At 40.1% G+C, this 22532-nt stretch overlaps 1 protein-coding gene across 1 annotated transcript in view; it reads right to left on the bottom strand.

Annotated features, from left to right (window-relative positions):
• Positions 1–16245: 16245 nt before the first annotated feature.
• The window catches only part of RORB (RAR related orphan receptor B), a 135416-nt gene continuing 129129 nt past the window's right edge, over positions 16246–22532 (bottom strand). Inside the window, exon 12 of the mRNA XM_086867435.1 lies at positions 16246–16718. Within this exon, the coding sequence (XP_086723561.1) occupies positions 16515–16718 (204 nt within the window). The 3' untranslated portion in view covers positions 16246–16514. The remainder of the gene's footprint in view (positions 16719–22532) is intronic.

Below are 22532 nucleotides of genomic sequence, written 5' to 3' on the forward strand. Positions count from 1 at the left end.
GCCCAGCTTATGCATGGCTGGCAGAAGGGAGGAGGAGGAGATGAAAGGAGAGAGAGACGTGAGGAAGGGGAGGCTGAGGCATGGAGAGCAGTCTCTGTTTGCTGAGCCCTTCTCCTGCTGTGTTTCCTGACTGAACTCTCGTCCCACAGAGATCCTGCCAATGTCATCTTGTTTCTGTGCCTGCAGCACGAGGCAGTAATGTGTACTAAAACACATTTACACAGTGTACTCAGGGTGGCCTGCTTTCCACAGGTGTCCCCCCTGATGAACAAAAAAGAGTTGCTGCACCTCAGATGACCCCTGCCATGACATTCCAAGCGTTAATGTGTCCTCTGGAAACGTCTGAGCAGGAAACAGCCAGGCCAGCAAGTGGCCAAGGCGAGGAAGGGAGGTCCAGGGTGGTCAGCTAGGAATGACCACAGATCCTCTTGTTCTACTAAATGGGTACAAGGCTGGCCTCAAGTGACTGTAAGGAGGTGTGATCTGGATTAAGGTGACCTCTGTGCATTAAAGGAGTACAGGCTGACTGACACGCAGTGATAACTTGGTGTAGCTAATTGGAGTTAAGCTTGATATCAGATGGTACATCTGCAGGTTAATCTGTTCTGAATAGGACCCCAAGAAACTTGTTGAATGAAAATGAAGACCAGTGTGACCCCAGCCAATTTACTGGGTGTAAAGCTGACCCCAGGCATTGACCTTAAATGGCCCCAAGCAGATCACCAGCCATCATATTGTCACAAGGTGACCTCTTTTATCTAATTTTCTAGTGTCTTGACCTCAGATGAGGTCAACATTTGAGCCTTGGGGTTCAAAAATGAAGCAAATTGGACCTTATGGTGACTCCCATTTGCTATTTAAACTCATCTTTACTTGAATTGACCTGTGCCATGACTGTGAGAGTTGACCTTAGACGACCCTGCAGTGAGAGTTGCATCTCCAATTGAACTCAGATGACCTCAGACACGAGTCAAGGACCGTGACTGACCTACTGGCACCAAATGAGGGGAAGGTCGATGTCAAATGACAAACCAAACAATTAATCCGAATTAAAATAGGATCTGAGGTTTACCTTGAATGACTTCTGGGCACTGAGCAAAGGCTACACTGACCTCAGATGAACCCTAACAAGCTCCCTGGTTGACCTCAAATGAATCCTGACTGCTTAACTGGATACCAAACAGACTTTAAATATTTGCCCCTCCTCCAAAGGAGAAGAGTGGTGACTTCAAAGAGCTCTGTGAAGCTCAAGTGTATGTCAAGTCTTTCAAGGTCTCTATATCAGGTTGACCTCAGATGATCCTAGGTTACAAACAAGACCCTAGCTGACCTCAAACAGCACCTTGCATATGCCTGGGTCTCATGATGGTGCCAGATAAGCCCTATTTGACAGGTTAACTGACCCCTCAGGTTCACCTCAGATCACCCTACAGGAGATATTTAGCCCACAAGTTGATCTCAAATGACCCTCCTGAGAAGTGATCATAGGCCAGTTAATTGACTCTCATTTAATCTCTACTGACCCCAAGCAGTTACTTGGATCTCATGTTCATCTCAAATGATATTTAGAGCCCCTAACTGTACTACAAGTTGATCTCCAATGACCTCTAAGTTGGAAATGGTGCTGATAATTTGCCTGGGTGACCTCCTCTTGGAAGTTAGAGACTACAGTTACCTATCTCAAACACTGTTAAGGCCACAGAAAGATGGAATTTGTGACAGAAAGGTGATACTTCCAGGCCTGGCAGTAGCACATCCTGGTTAATGTACCCAGTGACAGAATGTGTGAAAAAAAGCTCATATTTGATCAAACAAAGATCATATTTGGGACAGATTATGGGACAGGTGCCATTTGCAACCACCACCAAAGCTCCCCAAATATGTCTTTGTGGATCCTGGATAAAGGTGGTACTGTTGTCTGGGTGATAGGTCCTAGGGGGAGCTCAACAAGGCTTGAGAAGAAGGATGTATTGCTGACAGTGGACACAAAAAATACAGAATTGACAGGTCACAAGACAAACAAAACCCCCAAGATAAAGAATAAACTAATAAAGCCAACTTAGCAGCTGCTGAACCAGCTCCAGCTGGGTGGAAGGTAATTCTTGCAGGGGGATCTGCAGCCACCAGCTCACAGAACATCAAATCAAGAAACCCACTGACTCAAAAGAAAGAGAAAGAAGAAGAGAAAGACTGAGCATGTGGACTAATTAGCATAGGAAGCAAGGGAATAATTTATATATTATAAATAACAAAATATGTATTATAAATATTTTAATATTATATATAATAATTATATTATATATATATATATATCAACAGAAGATGGAATACTATTTAATATGAGAACTGTGTAGATTGTAGCCAATATGGATTAATTCCTTTGTTTGCTAAAGTGTATAAATAGTGAAAAGATTTGACAATTCTTGGCAGAGCTTGTATCCCCAGCATCCCTTCCTGCACAGAACGTTCCAACAGAAGAACAAACTGGGTCTCCTGCTCCACCACTGAAGAGCTGAAAGTGAAGATGGTCCAATGGGGCACTTCTGGATCCACTGGTGGCAACTATATTCTGCTTTCACCATCTCTCTTCTTCCCTCTCTCTCCCTTTCATTCTTTCCCCTATTAATTTAATTTTACAAAATAAAGTCAGTGCTGTTAAAACAGCGTTTGGTCTACTTTGCACCTTAATTTGAGCAAAGCCATCTCTCACTAATTGGATAATAACACCTCCAAATAGGTAAGTGGATCTCATGTTGATGTCAATTGGCCTCAGCCTGCAGAAGCCTGAAATTACCTCCAATGATCTGAATGGATCTCAGATGCACTTCAATTAACTCCTATACACCACACAAGAACTTTGTTAATTTCTAATGATCCCCTTCTCAACTCTTTGTATATCAAATTAACCTCAGATGACCCTGGAGAAAATATGTGGGACACTTTCAAGTTGAATTGATAATTGGGTGGACCTCAGACTACCCCAGCGAAATTCACTGGATTGACTAGACTTTAGATAGTGGGCAAAAAATAGGGATTCTGATTGACTTTACATGACTTCTTGTATAGATTATTGTCTCTGAGTCTGACCTGAGATGGCTCCTGGTCAGGCAGTGGGAATGAGCTGACCTTCAGTGACCTTTATGCTACCAATTACATTTCTCATTGACCTCAGATGGTCCTTGTAGAGCAAATGGCACTCAGGACTATTCTTGGTTTTTGACTAAAAAGTAGAATCACAGATCCTTTTTTTCACTAAAACATCAGGTAATTTCCTACAAAGCTGCTTCTAATCCAGCTGGCCTCCAGCCTGTACAGCTGCATGGAGTTAAGCCCATCCATCCCATGGGCAGGACCTTGCTTCTGTCTCACTTAGCTATGCTCCTGTTCATCCTTTTCCATCTTGTCTGTGTCTGTCAAATAGCTGACACATCATCTGCTTATCCCAATTTGTTATCCTTCATTAACTGGAGCACACTCCTACCCAATCATGATTGTTGTCTATCTCTAATTTCACTTTATTTTTGACACATTTTGTAGCAACTTTAAGACCCCAACCTACGTACTTCCCCAGAGATGTGAGCTGAGGCCACGTGCTTGGGCCTGGGACTTATGGACATGAGGGAAACTGGGGCTACAGCTGAATTCAAACACCCTCTGAGCAACAAAAAAGGAGAGTGGTTTTCTGCAAAAGTCTATGGTGTGTCAAACTGAGGACAGTAGCTTACTTTGGGCCAACGAAACACGGAGAGCACTTAAACTGAGAGAAGCTCTGACTAGTAAATTGGTGTAGTATTATTTCCTATGTTGTATTTAAGAAGAAAGTGGGAAAAGAGCATTTCTGCTGGGCATATCTGCTGATTTTGGCCCTGTTTAGCTCAAATGTCTTCAGAGTGGCTAGTATAGGGTTTTGTTTTGGATATGTGCTGAACAGAGTGTTGATAATATGGAGATGTTTTTGTCATTGCTAAGCAGGGCTTACACAGAGCTTTTCCTGCTTCTTGTCATACCGGCTAGTGAGGTGCATGGGAAGCTGGGATGAGACACAGCTGAGATCCATGGCCCCTGTTGGCCATAGGGATGTTCTAAATCACTGGACACACTCAGTATGCCAGGTGGAGGGGGAGAAAGAAAGATGGCAGGAATGTTTGGAGCTAGGACATTTGTCTTCCCAAGTCACTGTTACCTGTGGTGGAGCCCTGCTTTCCTGAGCGTGACCTGCCTGCCCACGGGAAGTAGCAAATGAATTCTTTGCTTTGCTTTGCTTAAATGTGTGGTGTGTGCTTTCCCTATTACACCTGTCTCTATTTCAAGCCATGAGTTTTCTGACTTACTCTTCTGGCTCTCTCCCTCGTTCCACTGGTGGGGGAAAGAGTGAGTGATTCTGTGGGGATCATTGCTGGTTTAGACCATGACAGCATGAATCTTGTCACCAAAACTGACAAAATAAACTCTCTCACCACCTAACTCTCTTGTTATGTTGGAAAGTTGACATCAGAAAAACGAGAGTCGGTACATGGGAAACATTCCACAAAACACATGCATTAGTTATCAAAACATTTAACTATTTATACACTTTAGCTAACAAAGGAATTGGTGTTCACCGGCTTACAGGTTCTGTTAATTAATTAGTGTTCTATCTTTTATTACTTACTGATTTCTCACCTCTCATGACCATTAGTCCACCTCTTCAGTCTTACTATCTTTTTCTTGCAGAGGGATGGTCTCAGTAATTGTTGGCTTCCTCTTCATCTCTGGTTTCTGTAACATGTATTTGTAGTTTATAAATTTGGTATTCTTTGTGGCCAGGTCTCAACAGGAGCAGGCAGAATGATTTCCTCTGTCTCTCTTGAGCTCTCCCTTGAAATTTCTTCCAGCTGTTTCACTGAGATTGCTATCTTCCTGTCAATATCTGCCAGCAGTGCTATAACTCCCATTGCAATAAAATTGTTACTGTTTTCTTGGCCAAAACCTAAACTCTCTCTCAGGGGCAGCGGCAGAATTGGCTCTTGTAAAACAGAGAATCATCTACTATAGAAAAGAAAATTCCTCTATTCAGTGTTCCAAGTTTCATCAAGTTACTAATCAGCACATGAATGCATGCTTTACTTTGGCAAATATCAAACATTCTCCCTGTCCTTTATGGAATGGTGTATCTCAAACAGGATCTTTACTCCTGGTAGGTTTTCCTACGTGACCTTCTTTTTGTCAAACCCTGTCCAGGCTACAGGAAAAAGGGGGAGAATCTTCTAGCACTGTCTGTTCAATACCACCCACCTCATTGCTGGCGGTGTGGTTTTGGCAAGACAAAGACGGGGCCAGAAACTGAAAGTTTGCCGTTTTTCCTGGCTCACTCTGGAGAGTGTGGGAGCAGGGTCAGAACCACATGGCTGCTCCTGGAGAGCTGCAGTGGGAATATCCTGTGCCAGCCCTGGAGAGCCCCAGGCTCTGCTGCTCCAAAATGCAGAGTCCTGTGAGGAGAACTCGGACTGCCCTCAGCACTGGGAGAGAGCCACCACAGCCAGAGAGCCATGGCCCAAAAACCCAGCCAGAGCAGAAGCAGCTGAGTGGACACTGCTGAACACAGCTGAGCACAGTGGGCAGCATTGCACAGATAATCTAAGCTCCCAAGGGGACAGCTTTGTCCCAGTTATTTGTTGGTTTGGGGTTTTCTATCAATTAATTAATTAATTAATGAGGAGATGGGGGTCAAAGTTTGGTGGTGAATCTGCTTTTGAGGATAAAACACCCTCTCTCTTTTCTATACTGTTGGGTTTTTTTTTTTTTTTGCTGTGGGTATTGTGATTTTCAGTAAATTGTCATTCCAATTTATAATGCCTCCTAATGTTCCTCCTTCATCAGAAGGGGCAGGGGAAAGGGAACAGCTTGAGTGCAGTTTAATTTCCCAGATGGGTTTTAAACCACTACAGACACTTTAAATCTTAAAGGTGTAGCACACACACTTCCTTCCAGAGCATGAGTGTAACCTTCACTCTCCAGGAAACCTGCTTTAATTAATTAAACAAACACCCCAGCAATAAATAGTGGAGTTCCCATACTTCAATCATTTAATGAACCTCCCACATGCTTCTTTGCCACATCTCATTCCTCCTTTCTTTTCTTGTCATCCTTCCTAGTCTAAGATTGTTGTAAATAACACTGAAGGATCAAACTGGGCTCTTCCTGCATGTAAAGTTGGAGTAATGAATAGTGCCCTCCATTTGCTGTTGAAAAATATTAAAAATCTGATGTACTCTTCATCACAGGTTGCATTTCAACACTGAGGGAGGCAGTTGCTACACTCAGACATTTATAGGAGGACACAGTGATTAGATTGTCTTCTGCTGGTGTCTGTTCTGGAAAGGTAGACAAGCTAAACAGCCATCTCTATATTGAAAAAATACAGAGGGTAGAAAACCACATTTTCAACCAGAAAATTCCAGTGGTACTGATATTAATAAATAGCATCTGGCAAAGCTTGACCTCTTCATTTGACCTCTGTTCACTTGAGTGCTAAGCCTTTTTGTTCTGTTTTTTCAGGATCAGGCACATAGCTTACACAGCAGTTTGCTCACCAAGCAAGTTACACTTGGTTTCCAAATCTGTGAGGTTGGACATTGTGAGAAATGAAGCCCCCTTCCCAAAATTTTAAGGGTTTCATAAGGAAATTTTATGGGATAATAAGGAATAATAAATATATTTATAAATAAGGAATAATAAAGCAAAAGCAGCAGCAGCCAGAGTAACCCCAATTCTTTACCAAGCAGTCTTTTATAGTGCTGCAGCTGAATTACTTCCCCAAATGGCTTTGCACATTTTTGGGGCTCATTTACCACATCTCTGCCTCATCTTGCCACAGCATTGCAGAAGTCCACAGCTACAGCCTCCAAGGGTTCATCAGGGAGACAGTCTGGGGTGGTCTTCTGATGCCACTTTTGACCTGATATTCTTTTATGGTATTTCATTCTCTTCCTGTGCTATCTTGGTTATACATTTTGCAAGAGCAGTCATATCCTGTGATACATCTTTTGCATGCACACTTACATCTTGTGATAGCCTTGCTTCATGGATAATTTTAATTATACTGTCCAAAAAGGCAATTACAATTTGCATTATATCTACAGAAGTGGTTACAATTTATAATAAATTGCAAAAGGAAATAAATAATAGTAAAATTTGGCACCTCTGTTTTGCTGTATTTTAGTACAATGCCCTTCTTCACAGATTAATCCACCTACCTGTCCATGCATAGCAAGAAAGTCTGTGGCCCAAGGGCTTGTGGAAGGAGAAACTGTGGAAAGGGAAATATGATTTTGCAAAGAGATCCTAACTCTCTTCTCCTCAGAAAATGTCGATCAAGGGTACAGAAGTAACATCTAATGACATCATACAGGGTCCATGAAGAAGAAGAAGAAGAAGAAATGATAGACTGAGCTGGTGCCAGATTTCCAATTAAGACACCATAAAATCAGTACTTTTTAGAAGTATATGTGTTAATAAAAAAAACCAAACAAAACCCCCCAAAATACCACCTGTACCCAAACCTCAAAACCAGGACAACACTGAAAGTCCTTATAGATGTTTAGATGTTTACTATCTAATTGAGGAAAAGATCAAAAAATAAAAAAAAGAAATATTAAGAAAGTGAATGGGAAGAAGAAAGGTGAATATCTTTTATTTCCAGCTCTGCAAAATTAGGAGGAACAGCTAACTCCACCTGAACCCAAACCCTTCTTATACTGTAAGTCTGCTATTTAATTCAGGGACATGCTAAAGTAAGTCTTACGATGTGGTGACAAAATTTCTGTAATGCCTTAAGGAATCAAGTGTTTGTATTTTCAGATTACTGCAGCAGCCTTCAGATGGGCCTAGAGGGGTGTGGTTTCTTTGGAGCAGCTGAAGTTCATAGCTTGGCTAGTGTCCTAGGGTGACTTTATGATGCTTGTATCCCCAATTGTCTGCTCTGTTTATGCTGGATGTTAAGTTCTGCACCTTTCAGACTGGTTCCAAGAGCAAAGGGGGGAAGGAAGAAGCTGCAGTTTATTTTCTGAAACAGCACTCACTCCTCTGCCTTCTGCTCCTGGGCTGTGCTGTCTGCAGCACGGACAGACAGCGGGACAGAGCTGTGGTTTTTCTTTTTCTTGGGTCTGTTCAAACCTACTTTCGACTGAAAACCCAGACAAACATCAGGAGCTCACACCTGTGGCCCACCAGGGGCTGGGATGTGGCAAATTCCAGCACCAGAGGGACTGATAAGAGACTGAGCGGGCCGAGCTACACCCCACAACAAGGACTTTCTGCATTTACCATCTCTTCAAACAGTGAGAGGTTTTATTGCTTAATATTATTCATTTTTTTATGCTTGTGAATAATTTGCTTGTTAAATAAACAGGTTTTTTTTCACTTCTCTCTGAGAAAATATTTTCCCAAACCAGTTAGGGGAAAGGGTTTCTTGAATTTTTTTTTTTCTAGAAGGACCTCATTCAGAGTTTTCCTTCCAAATTTGCCCTAAACCAGGATGCATAATGCAGAAAATAATAAACAATTTGTGATGTATAATACACAAAATAAATCCCCTTTAAAGAGCAGCTCGTAGGTGTGAAAAATCTATTTTCTTTTTCAGAATCTGTTTCTAGAGCATGGCTGAATCTGAGGATTCAGACATAATAGCTAAAGGCAAATTTAGATGCCATGTGAGGACATGCCTACAGTTTGAATCCAGCCTGAGGTCCCAGAAGAACTGAGATTTTGACAACCTTCCTGATTTTGGTAGTATCCTCCAGGGCCTTTGACTGCCACAGCTTAGAAACTGCCTCTCAGTAATTCTTGATGTTCAGAATTATTACACCCCTTTCCCCTCCTTGGAAGATCAGAACTTCCCTACAGATTGCAAAATGGCTTATGGAGCTGCATGAAGCCTGTTCTAAATATTGTCAGCCTCTTTGATTTTCCAAGATAAAGCTTATGCAAAAATGTTTCTTTCACGTGACGCTCTTTGAATCCATGTAATGAGGAGAGAACTCTAGATGATCACTTCTTGTTATAAACGTCATTTATTAGATTTCTTAATATCTTAATAGATATTCTATTTATTTTTCTATCTTGAATTTTCAGTTCCATGTGCTCTACTTCATTACCTAGTGTCTAGGCAATGGACCTAGAAGGCCAAAAATTCAGACACTAGCTAGTTATTTCCAGCACTGTGCCCTCTGTTCAAATGATTGGGCAAAAGGAAAAATATACTTCCATCTTTTGCTGTTCTAGGCCATGCTGAATTGGAACATCCCATGAAAGAGACTCATTTTTGTTTATCTCAGTCCTAAATTCCCACCTATCTGTTGAAGTCAGGTTAGTGAAAGTATTATGGCACTGAGCTCCCATGCTGACTCTGATAGCTTTCCTTTGAATTTCTCCATTATCTGAACAGCTCTGTTTACCAAACCTATTATCCTTCCCCCTTGGTTTTCAAGCTGAGAAAGCAAAAGCAACTTCTTTAATGGCTCACAGATTGATAATTAACAATTTACATGTCCCTTGTAAGGCTGGTAAGCAAAAGAACTGCTTTTGGACAGTGGAAATACTGGAGAGAAGGAAGTGGGAGTCAACTTATGTGGTTAAGTTGTTCTGCTTCATTAATTACAATCTATCTTTTATCACATTGCTCAAAGCCAAATCCATTCTGTTTCCTGGGAATGAGTTAGATTAAAATCAAGTGCTCTTAATGCATCTTTGACATCTGGCCTAGCAGCTGGCTATCACTAATATTGCTCTTTAGAAATGTCAGGAGCCACATTTACTGTGGCCATTCTAGCCCTTCTGATTTAAACTACTGTAGAGGGCAATGAATTACCTTAAAGGAGCTCCTCTGGAAAGTCCTAAGTTTTATGCTGGATCCCCTGCCAGCTCACCACTTCATGAGTATGAACAATCATACAATTGAACTGATTTGACTTTGCTGCTCCTGGAGTTTCATTGCCTTTAACCTTGGGATGTAATGATGGTAATGCCATGCTAAGTGCCTCTCCTGTCTGGGTTTGTCTGCTCAAGTAGGTCACCCATTCTTGTTAGCTGAAAACTGCACTGATTTGCAGTGAGAGGGGAAATAGATTGAGCATGATTGATACCACTATGAATGCAACCTATTTTCTCACAAGGCTTTTGAAGGTGGTAGTCACCCAGACATATTTATTTCTTTATTAATTGTAAACTTATGCCTAAAAAAAGGCTGGGCTTTCACACCCTTCCCCCCCAGTAACATCAGCCTAAAGCCCCTACTCCCTCCTTTCTCCAGGAAGACTTGGACTGCATTAAATCTGAAGGCAATTGTTCCTCTCTAATGAAGGTGCAGTGAGAGGACAGTTTTCTTTTTGTAGCAGTGAAAGGCAAAGAAATTAGAGCTGGTCAGTGAAACCGTCCATCCCATAACTGGGAAGACAGAGTCCTCAGCTTTCCAGACACTATGTTGCCTACCTTATTTCCTAGCTGTTTGCCAGTGCCCTCTCATGTTACCTGCTTCTGACTCTCTGACTTGGAAAGAATCTAGGAAATGTGATGAATATGAAGCAGAATAGCAGTTTCAGAGTCTTTATCATGACTTGGCCATTATCAGATGGAAAGCTTTTAACAGAGGTATCAGCTTCCTCCACAGATGTTGAGGTCTGAAGAGGCCATTATTTGGACCCATAGGAACCAGTTATTATGCCCTGGTTTTCAGGAGAACTACTGCTCATTGGCTCATTGATGCATCTGCAAGGACATTATATGCTCTAGGAGGGGCCTCTCTTGACACAGTGCAACCTAAAAGCTGGTCTTTCCTTGTAAATTTCAGTGTGGTGTGAGAAATGATGAGGGCCTTGTTTTATCTGTCAGCCCGCGAACCATAGGTTAAGATCCAGATATTAAAATTTTTAGAGATGTCTCTGCCCGGATGAAAGTGCAAATGAAACCATATGCCAAAGTCAATAGCATTTGTATTTAGCATTAATGTGAGGTGAGAGAGGGAGACAAAGAAAAAAAGAGAGGGTGGGGGGAGAGAAGCAGAGTGACAAAGTCGTCACTCTGTGGATCCTGATGGTGTCAGTCTTGATCCATCTCCATGGGAGAAGCCCCAGGAACACAGAGTCCACCAGGCTTACATTTGTTCACAATCAGGTGAAAAGGTCCAGGTACCTCCTGTGGGGCAAGGAGTTTTACACTAGATGATGTTAATACTTTGGGTCATGGGACACTTCAGGAACCTTTGATGGTTTATGGCATCTTCAAAGATGTTACAACTGCCCCTCGCATCAGCAAAGTTGAGTCAATTATGACTCATTAGCAGGGATGAATACCTTCAGGCTACCTGTGAATACTGGAAAACCACAATTTGTCATGGAATAGAATGAATCCGTTCAACGTGAAACACTCCTACCTCCACTGCTTTGCTGGACACAGGATGAAATACACATTTTTACTGTGAGTTGAGAGCAACCTTCTATGTTGCAATGGTGCTCCATACTGAAAGGAGCAGCAGCTCAGAGATCCCAGTTCAACACAGTACTGGAAACAGAATCTCTTGGGAAACAGCCTTAAAAGATAATGGCAAAAGCTTTCAATGCCCTAAGCTCAGCTAGCAGAGACCAGGCATTAGTTCAAGTGGTTCAACTACATAAATTGAAAACAGAATCACAGTTACTGTCTGTGCTTTGGAGCAGGGACTCGATGGGCACATTTTGGTTCACACTGAGTGGTAAACAATGAGTTGTATACAGTCATCAAACGACTGAAGAAGTTTAAACAAAACTTCTTTTGTCTTCTGTGATGTGTGCTGATTCCTTCCATAAAAGACATACTGCTCCTGTTTAAATTTAATGTACTAACACATCATATTTATGTAATTTTCTTTTGCTTTCCAAGGCAGTATTGCTGAGAGGAAAACTGTGGCCACAGAATTTTGAATACAAGATCCAATACTGATGGCAATTTTTTTTAATCTTTTGACTGTACACACTTTTACTAGCTTCAGTCACAAATGCTCTCAGGAGCTTTTTGGCAGATGATCTCTTGCTTAGAGGTCTTAAGGTTCCACATCTCTAAAAGTCCAGAGCACGTTTCTATTGCACTCACTGAATGTTGTCAAATTAAAAGAAAATGAAGAAGTTAAGACTTCCTATTTCAGACATTTGCTAGCGTTTGGAGAAGGTGCCAGTGGTGCATGTTTTAGAACAGCTGGATATCCTTTAGGATGCAGCATTGAAGGTTAGGAGTGAGGACTTTAAATCCTGATTTGTGAACAGCCACAGCTTCTCAACATATTGTTTCAATAAAATCAGAGGGCTGCTGAATTTTACCTTATTGATTTAAAGGTTGTTACAGCTCTGACTAACCTGCACAGAACAAGTCACTCTGAGACACTGGAAGAATCACTGTCCTCAGAGAGAAGAGTGGATTTCATTAATAATCCAATAATGGAAGCAAGAGAAAGAGGTAGTAAGTGCCAGGACAATAAGTGTTTATGTGGTAACATCTGAAAATATTAAAATAAAGATGAAATCAGTGCTTATTCCTCAAAGTTGGCAAGAAATAGCTAAATATATATACAGATGTCAAATAATCTATTTGCCTAGAAATGAATAATCCATGATCAGAGTCAGCATTTCTAAAATATAGTGTTTAAGCTTGGTGGTGTTGTCATTTCCTAGTTGGCCTCTCAATTATCTACAGAAAGGTATTTTGATTTAGTTTTTGGACATAAGGCTTCCTTAAGGCAGCCTTTTTTTGCACAAGTTTTGCCTGCTAAAATGTTCTCCACTTGACGAAGGTGCATGGGTAGCTACACTCAGAGAGTTATTTAAGCACACACCTTTGTTTTCACAGGAGGAGGAGGAGGTAGTGATTTCTTTTCAAATGGTGTTAGTTTAAAAAGCACACACGAGCTAATACCACTGACTTTCCAGGATATCATTTGATGACTGTACATTTGATGGAACAGTGCTCCTAAAAGCATTGCTGCAAGAAAAACTGGGAGAGGGGAGAAAATTATAAGCTCAGTAAATGAGTGATGTAACTTCTAAGTCAACAGTAAATTTTTATCGCTGAGAGAGGAATACCAGCATGTATTGGCTAAAACTTTATAGTATTACGTGTATGACATGCTGTCACAAAGCAGCAAGGGATACACAAAGTCTTGCCTGTGTCAGTCACTGAGTCATTTATGGGAAGCACACAAAGCTGACCAACTACAACTGCAATTTTAGTGATGCTCTCTTTATAACTGAACACATTTTTGAATGGCAAAGTACAACGAAACCACCAGGATGGAGAATGCAATTTTTAAACCACTCTGATTAGGCTGCTTTTATTAGTCTGAGGAAACTCCAGACTAATTCAGCATCTGCTCAAATCTGCTATTGATTAATTAGTGGAAGTGGAAACATGTTACATGACACTTTACTAGAACTAGGCTGAATCTACTGACCATGGAAGTGCTCTCTTAAGCTCCATAATGCAGTTACTGTTGTGAGGATTTTGAAGGCAAATCACAGCAATTATTTCTGAATCACTGATAGTGTTCAATCTGTGTACTTTCATACACTCAAAATTCCAGGCATTCATATTAAATATGGATGTTATGCACCTAAACTTGCTATGGAACACTAGCACACAGCAACACTGGAGTTGCCATAGGTTATTCAAAATGCCCATGTAGTGGAGAAAGCTATGAGGAGCAGCAGGAAAAGGTCATGTAAGGAACTCAAGGGCAATGCAAACAGGACCAGTGCACCTCTCTGGCCAACTGAATTGCGCCCCTACAGGTTGAAGGCACAGGTGAAGTACTTGCCAAGATCATAGCACACTTTTAATGCACATCTGTAGGGGGAGGTAAATAATATTTTAATAATAAAAGTATTTTTTATTAGACTGTCCACTATAATTGGAATAGAACCCTTCTGGGATCAGTCCCTTAATCAGGACTAACTGCAGCCCTTATGTCTTCTATAAATTTAATTTCTCTCATACATGCAGACCATTAAAACCATAATTAAACTTCTGCATGCATAGGAATGCACTTTTTTCAGAAACAGAAGCATGGCCCTTAACACCAACATTACAGCTACACCTGCACCAGAATAAGTCAGAGTTTGTTCTTCCAAAGTAATCTGCAATCCAAAGGACTTTTTCAAGATGTGCTGGGTAGGAGGATGGGAAATGAGATGAAGAGAGAAGTACTAAGAAGGAAGAGAGGCAGAGAAATTGTTTAGGCAGATTTTGATTTACTGAACACAAATGCTGGACTGTTTTTAGGATGTTGATCACACTTCATGAGACAGTTTCTTTTGTAAAGATGTTGCCTAAAGTGCATGGTAAGTTATGATTTAATACATCTATGATACATCATGTTCCAGGAAGCTGTATTTGCATGGGTTTGTAACTAATTGAACACCTATAAGTATGTAATTTTTCTGGGACTGAGAACTATAATTATTTAATGCTGTTTTGTGTAATGCATTTCATGATATTCTTTCTAAAAAGCCTATATGCATCTACCTTCAAGAACCTGCAATGTCAAAAAAGTATCCAATAGTTCATTCTTGTAGGAGGAGATCTGCTGTGGACCTGCACACACTGAAATATTAAATGACATTTAACCAGCACAATAGTGTAGTAAATTATGCCCTGTAAGACTTTTATATAACTGAGTCTCAAAATAATATGTGTAAGTGCAGCACTCCACTTATTTAATACAGCTAGTAAACTCTTCAGCTTCATCATATCTGAAATATAAATGTTTATATATGAACCTCCCATACACTTGCCTGAAATTTTTCCAAATTGATGTGAAACCTCTAAATGAGCCTTAAATATCTGGGACTTGAAAATCTAATCAAGTTAAGCTGCACTTGCAGCATCCCATAACCAAAAATCATTCCCTGTACTGTGATGCTGCCACGTGGAAAGGGGAGATTTACTGAAGCCTCGGTGTGTGATTATCTGCCAGTGCCCCAGGAAATCCCCGGCCCCTGTGCCTGAGCAGTCTGTCAGCATCCTCTTGTGAGGAGCCTTCACTGGGCAGTTCAGTGGGGCAGGGGCTCCAGGGCCGTTCCCCCTCCCGCATCTCCACATCTCTGCCCGTGGCTGGCGGGCAAACACCGAGGGCTGGTGGTACCCGAGGGCCGATGTCTCAGGATGGCACCCGGGATAACTCGGGAGCAGCACCTGTGCCAGAGATTCTCCCACAGCTGCCGATCCAAGAGCAGGACGTGGCCCTTTCCCTCTCTTGCTTTTAAGCTGCTGGGAGGGTTATCAGCTGGAAAGGACTCTGAGCTCCCTCTTCTCAAGGGTTTTGACAGAGCCTGGCCGTGGTGTCTCCCCTCTGCCCTCCTTTTAGACCCCATAGATTGTGTTGTGTCCGGGAGGTCGGGAATGCTGACTGCGTTCCAGCCCGGAGTAGCGACTGTATTTTCCCCCGTAATTTATGTACTGTTACCTTTACACTCGCAGTCATTTTTATCCCACAGATGTAAAAACCATTTAAATGTAGCTGGCTGTAAGTGTAAACACTGCATTAAGCCTGCTGAGGTCAGTACATTAATAAACATGTGCCTAATAGTTTGCAAAATGAGGCCTTTTGATATTGCTGTTTTTAAATTTACTTCACATTTAAATTTAGGGTCCTAAAAATTTGAAGTTAGTATCATTAAAAAGTACTGCTTACAGCTGTGACAGCTAGATATACACAGACTTAAAACATATTTGACTTATTTACCATTTTAAATACAGTAGTATCTTTTAAGTAAAGCAACCTTCTGTTACACTACTGTGTAATTTTGCTGTCACAAAATTGTTTCCATGTTGTTTTGATTTCTTACTAGCTGAAGCTTTTCCCCAAATAAACAGAGAAATAAATTAGTAAATACAACAATTTCCATATTCAAAAGTCACAGCTGTAACTTAAAATGCAAAGCAAAGCCACTGTTACTATCATTGATGTTGCAATATGCAATATACCTAATTCTATTGGTTATGAAAACCCTTGAAATTAAGTACAGGCTCCTGACCACAGAATCCCAGAATGGTTATGGCTGGAAAAAGATCTCAAAGTCGATCTAGCTAAAATTCCCCTGCTGTGGGTAGGAACATGTGATGTTAAGGATTATTTTCTCTTTTGAAAATGCACACACTGTACCTTTTCCTGACAGATACAGGTATTTTAAAGGGACAGAGGAAAAAAAAAAAAAGCCCAAACCAAAACCCACAACAGAATTTATTTTCTTATAGGTTTGTTTTTGTTTTTTTTTTTAATTTTGCATTAAAGAAAGGAACTTCATCAACATTGATTGTCATTTACAGAAAACATTCAAAAATCATGTGTGCATTATTATGAAATGCTAACAGTGTTTAACTAATAATTTACAGGTCATAAAATAAGACAAAGATCTATTACATTCTAAAGTAATATAGAACCTTTTCATTTGACAAGTATGCTGGTCCTACAAGATTCATGATAAAAAACCCTCAATGGTCACTTTCTAAATGAATCAGGCTGTCTTTTTACTCACATACACATAAATAAGGTCAATTATATTAAACAAGGGAGAAAGATCAGAAGAGAATTGCAGATGTAAAAATGCTGGATGAACTCCTGGCACTGTTGAAATCAGTGAAGGGTTTGCCGCTGGTTTCAATGGAGCCAGATTTTTACCCAGTACGTCATGATTCATTTGCAGTTCTGCTTTTTGCATCTACAAGCCAGTTAAGATACATTACAGTTATTACACAATTAAGCTTATTAAAAAAACCCAACAAACCAAACCAAACAAACAAAAAAAAAAAAATCTCACAAACCCCACCCCCCCAGAAACCACTGTTGACTCTATGAGGCATTTGATTTTAGAAAGGAACTTTTATTTGTCTTTTGAGAGTGATTAATTTTTGAGTGCTACTCATTATTTTATTAGATTGTTTATTATCATACTTCTTGACAGGCAATGCAACTCTTGTGTGTTACCAACAGTGGTAAACATGCTTACCAAATAAAAAACAACACACCCCTAAAATTCAAATTAAATTGATTTACAACAATATAACTACAGCCAAGCACCGAATAGCTCAGGGCTTGGATCCTGGGTCTTAACATCTCATTTCACTCTAACAAAATGAACTGGAAATAGGATAAAAACATTAGATATTTGAAAGTGGGAAGTATATGAAAAATCATTTCTTCTCATAATCCTAAAAGCATTTTCAGGGACATTTCAAAAATATTAGAAAGCTTCATTTAAATCTAAATATCTATCTTAATTATGTTTTTATTTTTTATAAATTGGTAATCACAAAATACTAGCCATTAAAGTCACATTTGGATGCCAGAAAAGCATCTAAATACTTTGCCCATTATTTATGCTCCTGCCTGTATTACATTGCAGCTGTTGATAAACTGGACATAATTTCTTTGTTCCATTATGATCTTTAAAATGTGCATTTGGTGAAGATCAGTTATGGCTTCAGATTACAGCTAATGAGTGACCTGACCTCAAATCAGAATAAGAAATTAACGGCATACAAAAATATTTTGCTCATTGGAAAGAGAGAAATGTTTCTATTAATATAAGTCATGTCAGAAGGTTTCATAAAAGCCATATGCTATAAGAAAGCATTATTTGCTCAAACAACTTTTCTTCAAATCAGTTAAATGCAGTCCGCAGGAATTATTATTGTACTCGCTGTACAGACTTGCTGGGATCACGTTTCACTGACAATCCCACATTTTTTTCCCAATTACGAACAGAAGCATACACTAAATATCAACGGCTGGTCAAAAGGCTTTTATCTATTACAATCAGTTTCCATAAAAACTGAAGAGTACATTACACTTACAGGAAGCAAGTACATAATTTGCTCTTTGATGTTTTTCCTCTTTAAAAAAAAAAACAACAACCCATTACAAAGTCTTATGTTTAAACAGAGACATAGAAAAAATCAGTGTATTCACTGTCCCAAGTTATTTACAGCAAAAATTACAGAGACAGCATACATATTGGACCTTCCACAAGCATATATTAAAAGTAATTACATATGAAAAAATATTTTATTTGTCTTCTACATTTCTACAATACATACTCAGGTTTCTTTCTTCTTGTTTTGTTTGTTTAGTTTTTAAGTAACTTCTTTAGTGTTAATCAAATGAGGCAGAGAGTGCAGCTGTAAAATAAGGGATTTTGTTGCTATTATGATTCCTATATTCTTTATATTGTCCATTCATTACAACTGAAGTAATTAGTTTAACATGGGAATTATCTCATAGCAATTAGCATAAATCTCAAAATACCCAATGTATTCGATTTAGCTGAGTGTTGGTAACAGCTTAGAGTTCAGTTGTGCTTTATTTGTTGCCACAAGTACAATCACAGAGCCGCTCCCCAAAGTGTACTAGAGGTCACATGGCAGTCACACAAGAGGCAAAGACTATCATGGCTAGTTCACTGGCTATGCTACTCAGTGGCTTTTTAAAAATAAGTGCACAAATAAATCCCCATATACTGCACAAGAATGTGTGGTCCACACTCCGTAGGGTTAAATGATTATTAGTTTTTTTTTAACTAACAACAAAACACCTTTTTTGCCTGATTCTGACATTGAAGTGACACATTAAAAAAACCACAAATGTAGTGCATCTGAATCTGAATCCCCAAAGTCAACAGCCTAATGTAGTTACTTTGACTTATTAAGCTGCGTGTCTAATCAAGACAAGTATAAGTGCTTTTTTTTTTTTTTTTTTTTTTTTTTTTAAATAAGCTGGTTTTATCTGAAACAGTTGTCAAGGTAAAGCCTGTTCTTTCCTGTTCTTGGTGCTGCTCTGCTTGTGTTTCAATGCAGTTGCATTCCTGTTGCCCAAATAAGGGGCCAATGTGTTCCTAATATTGAAAACTAGGAGCCATTTTTTAAAATTATCTCCAGTCTTATACTGAACATACTTTACTGCTGTCAATATATAGTCATAAACAAGGACCTCAGCATTTTCTTGAAGCACAAAAATTTTTCTCAACAGCAGTATCTTCATTCATAAATTAGCAGCTATATTCAACAAATCAAAAAAGTATGCAAAATCACTGTGATATCTACATTAGTTGAATTTTTTTCTTTATGTTATTGTACAGAAGACCACGTGCAAAGCAAACAATTTCTGCAAGTACAGTTACAAAGAAACACTTACAATTTACTTATTGCTGCTATATCCAATGCTGCTCTCTTTCACTTTCCCTATGTGCTGTGCTTGAACTGTGATGACGATGAAATTATCCAAATGTAGTACATCATGTTACTGAACTCACTGTGAGCAGTATTATCCTTGCTGCCTGCAGTAACACCCAGAAAACACTTATTTCCCAGAGTATTTTATTCATTGCCTTATCCTCTCAACAGAAATGTATGCAAGGGTCATTTGGAGGACACAGACATGGCCACCACTGGACATTCAGCCTGCCTTTTTAGGAGAGTTACTGGTCTGTGAGCTACCACTGTGGAAGTTCTAGGCCTCTTCTTTTTTCACAATGATTCTTGTCTGCAGACTGCACACACAAGTGGATTTTAGAGCTGCAAACAACTTCTGGGATGATAACTTTTATATAATTGTTGGGCTCATTGTCACACAGTCATGCAGGGACGACACATGCAGGGACAACACATGCAGGGACAATGCATGCAGGGACAACACAGCAAAGTGACAGCATGAAGGAAGAGGAGAAGGAGCTTGCTTTCTATAATCTGGAGCCTTCCTTGCAGGTTGCAAGTACAAATCTACTTTGAGAAAGAATGAAGATGAGTCATTTACCACTCCAGGCCTCATTCACTAGGAGCAAGGAGTAAAAGGAAAAGGAACGAGAGGCAAGGTCCTCTGACAATAAGACCTCTGAACTTTTTAATGTTCACACTAATGAGAACTTCAGTTGCTTGGACATGGCTCCTTGTGACCTGAAGGATTAAAATAAGAATTGCAATGGGATAGTTGTTAAAGAATATGATGGTGAAAATCCTGATGCATAGGGATGCTGGCCTCTCTGCCTCCTGAAGGTGTCCATCAGTCTTCTAAGTGGAGGGAGTGGAGAGGATGGAGGGAGCCAAAAACCACACATACTCACTGTGATAACAGGAGCAATGATCATATTCAGAGCTGAGGAAAACCTCTTGGTTGAAGACATGGAATTAACTTAATGACTGGCAATATCATCCACCACAATTTATCCTTCTGTGTGTGTTCTTGTAACGACAGAAAATCCATAGTGTAGAGGGATAAACACATTTCAAAACTCCAGGAAGTGTGAATATTTTTCACTAGCACAGTATAAAATGGGGTAATGTTTTCTTGATGTGAGAAAGGGACTAATCATACCACGGAGAAGTAGTGCTACAGAGTCATGGGCTAGCTATGATTTCGTGCATCCCTGAGAGAAAATGGTAGCTGTTAGCCACTTGCTCATGTCTACTTGTTCTTTACAGTTACTTCTCCATGTCCTAGCTCAGTGCTCTTGTCATTGCTGACATACCATCACTTATTCCATGTCTTAACCTTTCCTCTTACATGCCTGCAGCAAGTCTGAATATGAGCTCACGTTAATGGTACATAAAATTTCAATGAGTACCTTGAAACTTTGTCAGTTTGTCTAAATTCAGTAATTCACACAAAGCTTGCTTGTGTTTTGTTCCCAAAAGGACCTTAACATCATGAGCTGATGGGTCAGTAGGACTCTGCTGACTGTGAAACAACAGGCAAAGTCTGACAGATCAGGCTGAGGAAATGCTGACAGTGAATTCAGTTTATACCAGTGTTACTCCTAATCATTGGCTTGAAAGCCTTGTCTGGGTCATGTTCACTTGGGCAGCTCAAGCCATGCCCTTCAAAGCCTCTAACATTCTCTTCCAGAATATCACTGTTACATTTATAGAGTTATTTCCACTAATGAAACATCCCTGAGTGGCATAGAGTGCAACGTTTGCATCAAGCAGTGATTGTCATTTACGAAAGTGTGAAACTTAGAGAGTAAAGAAGAGGATGGGGCCTCCAGCACACTGTTCCAAATGGATGTCAGAGATAGGATTTAGTTTCTAGGGTGGAGGCAGAAGGTGATGGGATAGGCTGGTAGGTGTAAATACACTGCTATTTTATGGCCAGGGAAAAGCAAGGTGTTCTGTCTCAAGGTTCTATTTCATACATCCTTAGACATAATGTACTGGATTAAAAAAAAAAAAAAAAAAAAAAATATCTTCTGTGTTTCACTTTGATTTTATGTGCTGTATTCCTGGGATGTCCAAAAGACAATGACTGAAAATAGGAACCACCTTCCGGGCTGGACCATAGCTCTTCTGGAGCACAATTAATGCAGAGTCAGGAGGGAGAAGGAGTGGGGGAGACTGACCATCTGTCAAATGATGTTTGAAAGCACAGCTTCAGAGGGGTGGAAAAGCCAACAGGGAAAGGAGCCATCAGCTGCACATCTCTATCTATCTGAGCTGCCTGACCAATTTGTGAGACTGCAGTCTCAGAGAAGCTCGTACAGGCTGGTGGTGGGAGGCCAAGAGGCTGGCACACACGAGCAGCTTTGTGTAGAAGTTGTTACATCAGAAATCCCGCAAGCCGTTCCAGAGGGAAACACACCACTGTGAAACTGAGCAAAGAAAATCACGTAACAAAGCTCACCTTCCCGGGCAGCTGTGGTAGCTGCTCCACCTCAGCACCATAACCTGGCCAGAGGTATTGAAACAGCGTTGGTGCCCAAGGTGCAACAGGAGAATAAACTGACCCTTGTGAAACTGGGCTGAAATGAACAACACGGAGCATGAAGTCAAAGCATTTATGAGAGTAACATCTGCCTTTTGCTCAACAAAGCTCAAGAGGGACCTCTTAATGCCAAGGGCCTCCAATCTTGTGATTGGTTGAGCACCTTCTTGGCTGAAATGCCTCAAATTTTAGTGGCTCTAGTTAGAGCTGAGTGTCTGACAACTTGCAGAATCAATTCCTTAATGCTGTCTACCATAAGCCAATCAAAAACCACATGTTGCTTTTGGAAACAAGTTTCCTCAACTGAGGTGCTTTTTACCACCATGTTTCTTTTCTAGTAATTTCCATTAGAAGGAAATACGAATCTTAGAATTAGTTCTTTATAAAAAGAGCAGGCAAGAGTGATATTTACAGCAAAATAAAGTCTTAGTGGTAGTATAATGAACACTGTACATCTGCTTCCTCAATGCCAAGGGTAATTTAGCATAATATCGCTGAATTACTGGAGAGCAATGCTAGTAGTAGGTTCAATACATGCTTTAAATATATGCTTAAAATAGCCTTTTGTTACGGGTCCCAGGTTAATCAATCATTAAAAAATGTGTCTCATTTGAAAAGCCTGTCACTAAAAAAATCAACAAACATATCCAGTTATTACATCAAGAAGATGTGACAAATTCTAGTTTTAGACACTTGAAAAGCTTCAGGTTCTGCCATGGACTACTGAAAGCCAAAACAAACATCAATGAAGTACTAATACTGTGAAGTTATTTACTAAAAA

This window comes from Cyanistes caeruleus, chromosome Z (assembly GCF_971803275.1).
Source record: "Cyanistes caeruleus chromosome Z, bCyaCae1.hap1.1, whole genome shotgun sequence".
NCBI classification, from domain to species: Eukaryota; Metazoa; Chordata; class Aves; order Passeriformes; family Paridae; genus Cyanistes; species Cyanistes caeruleus.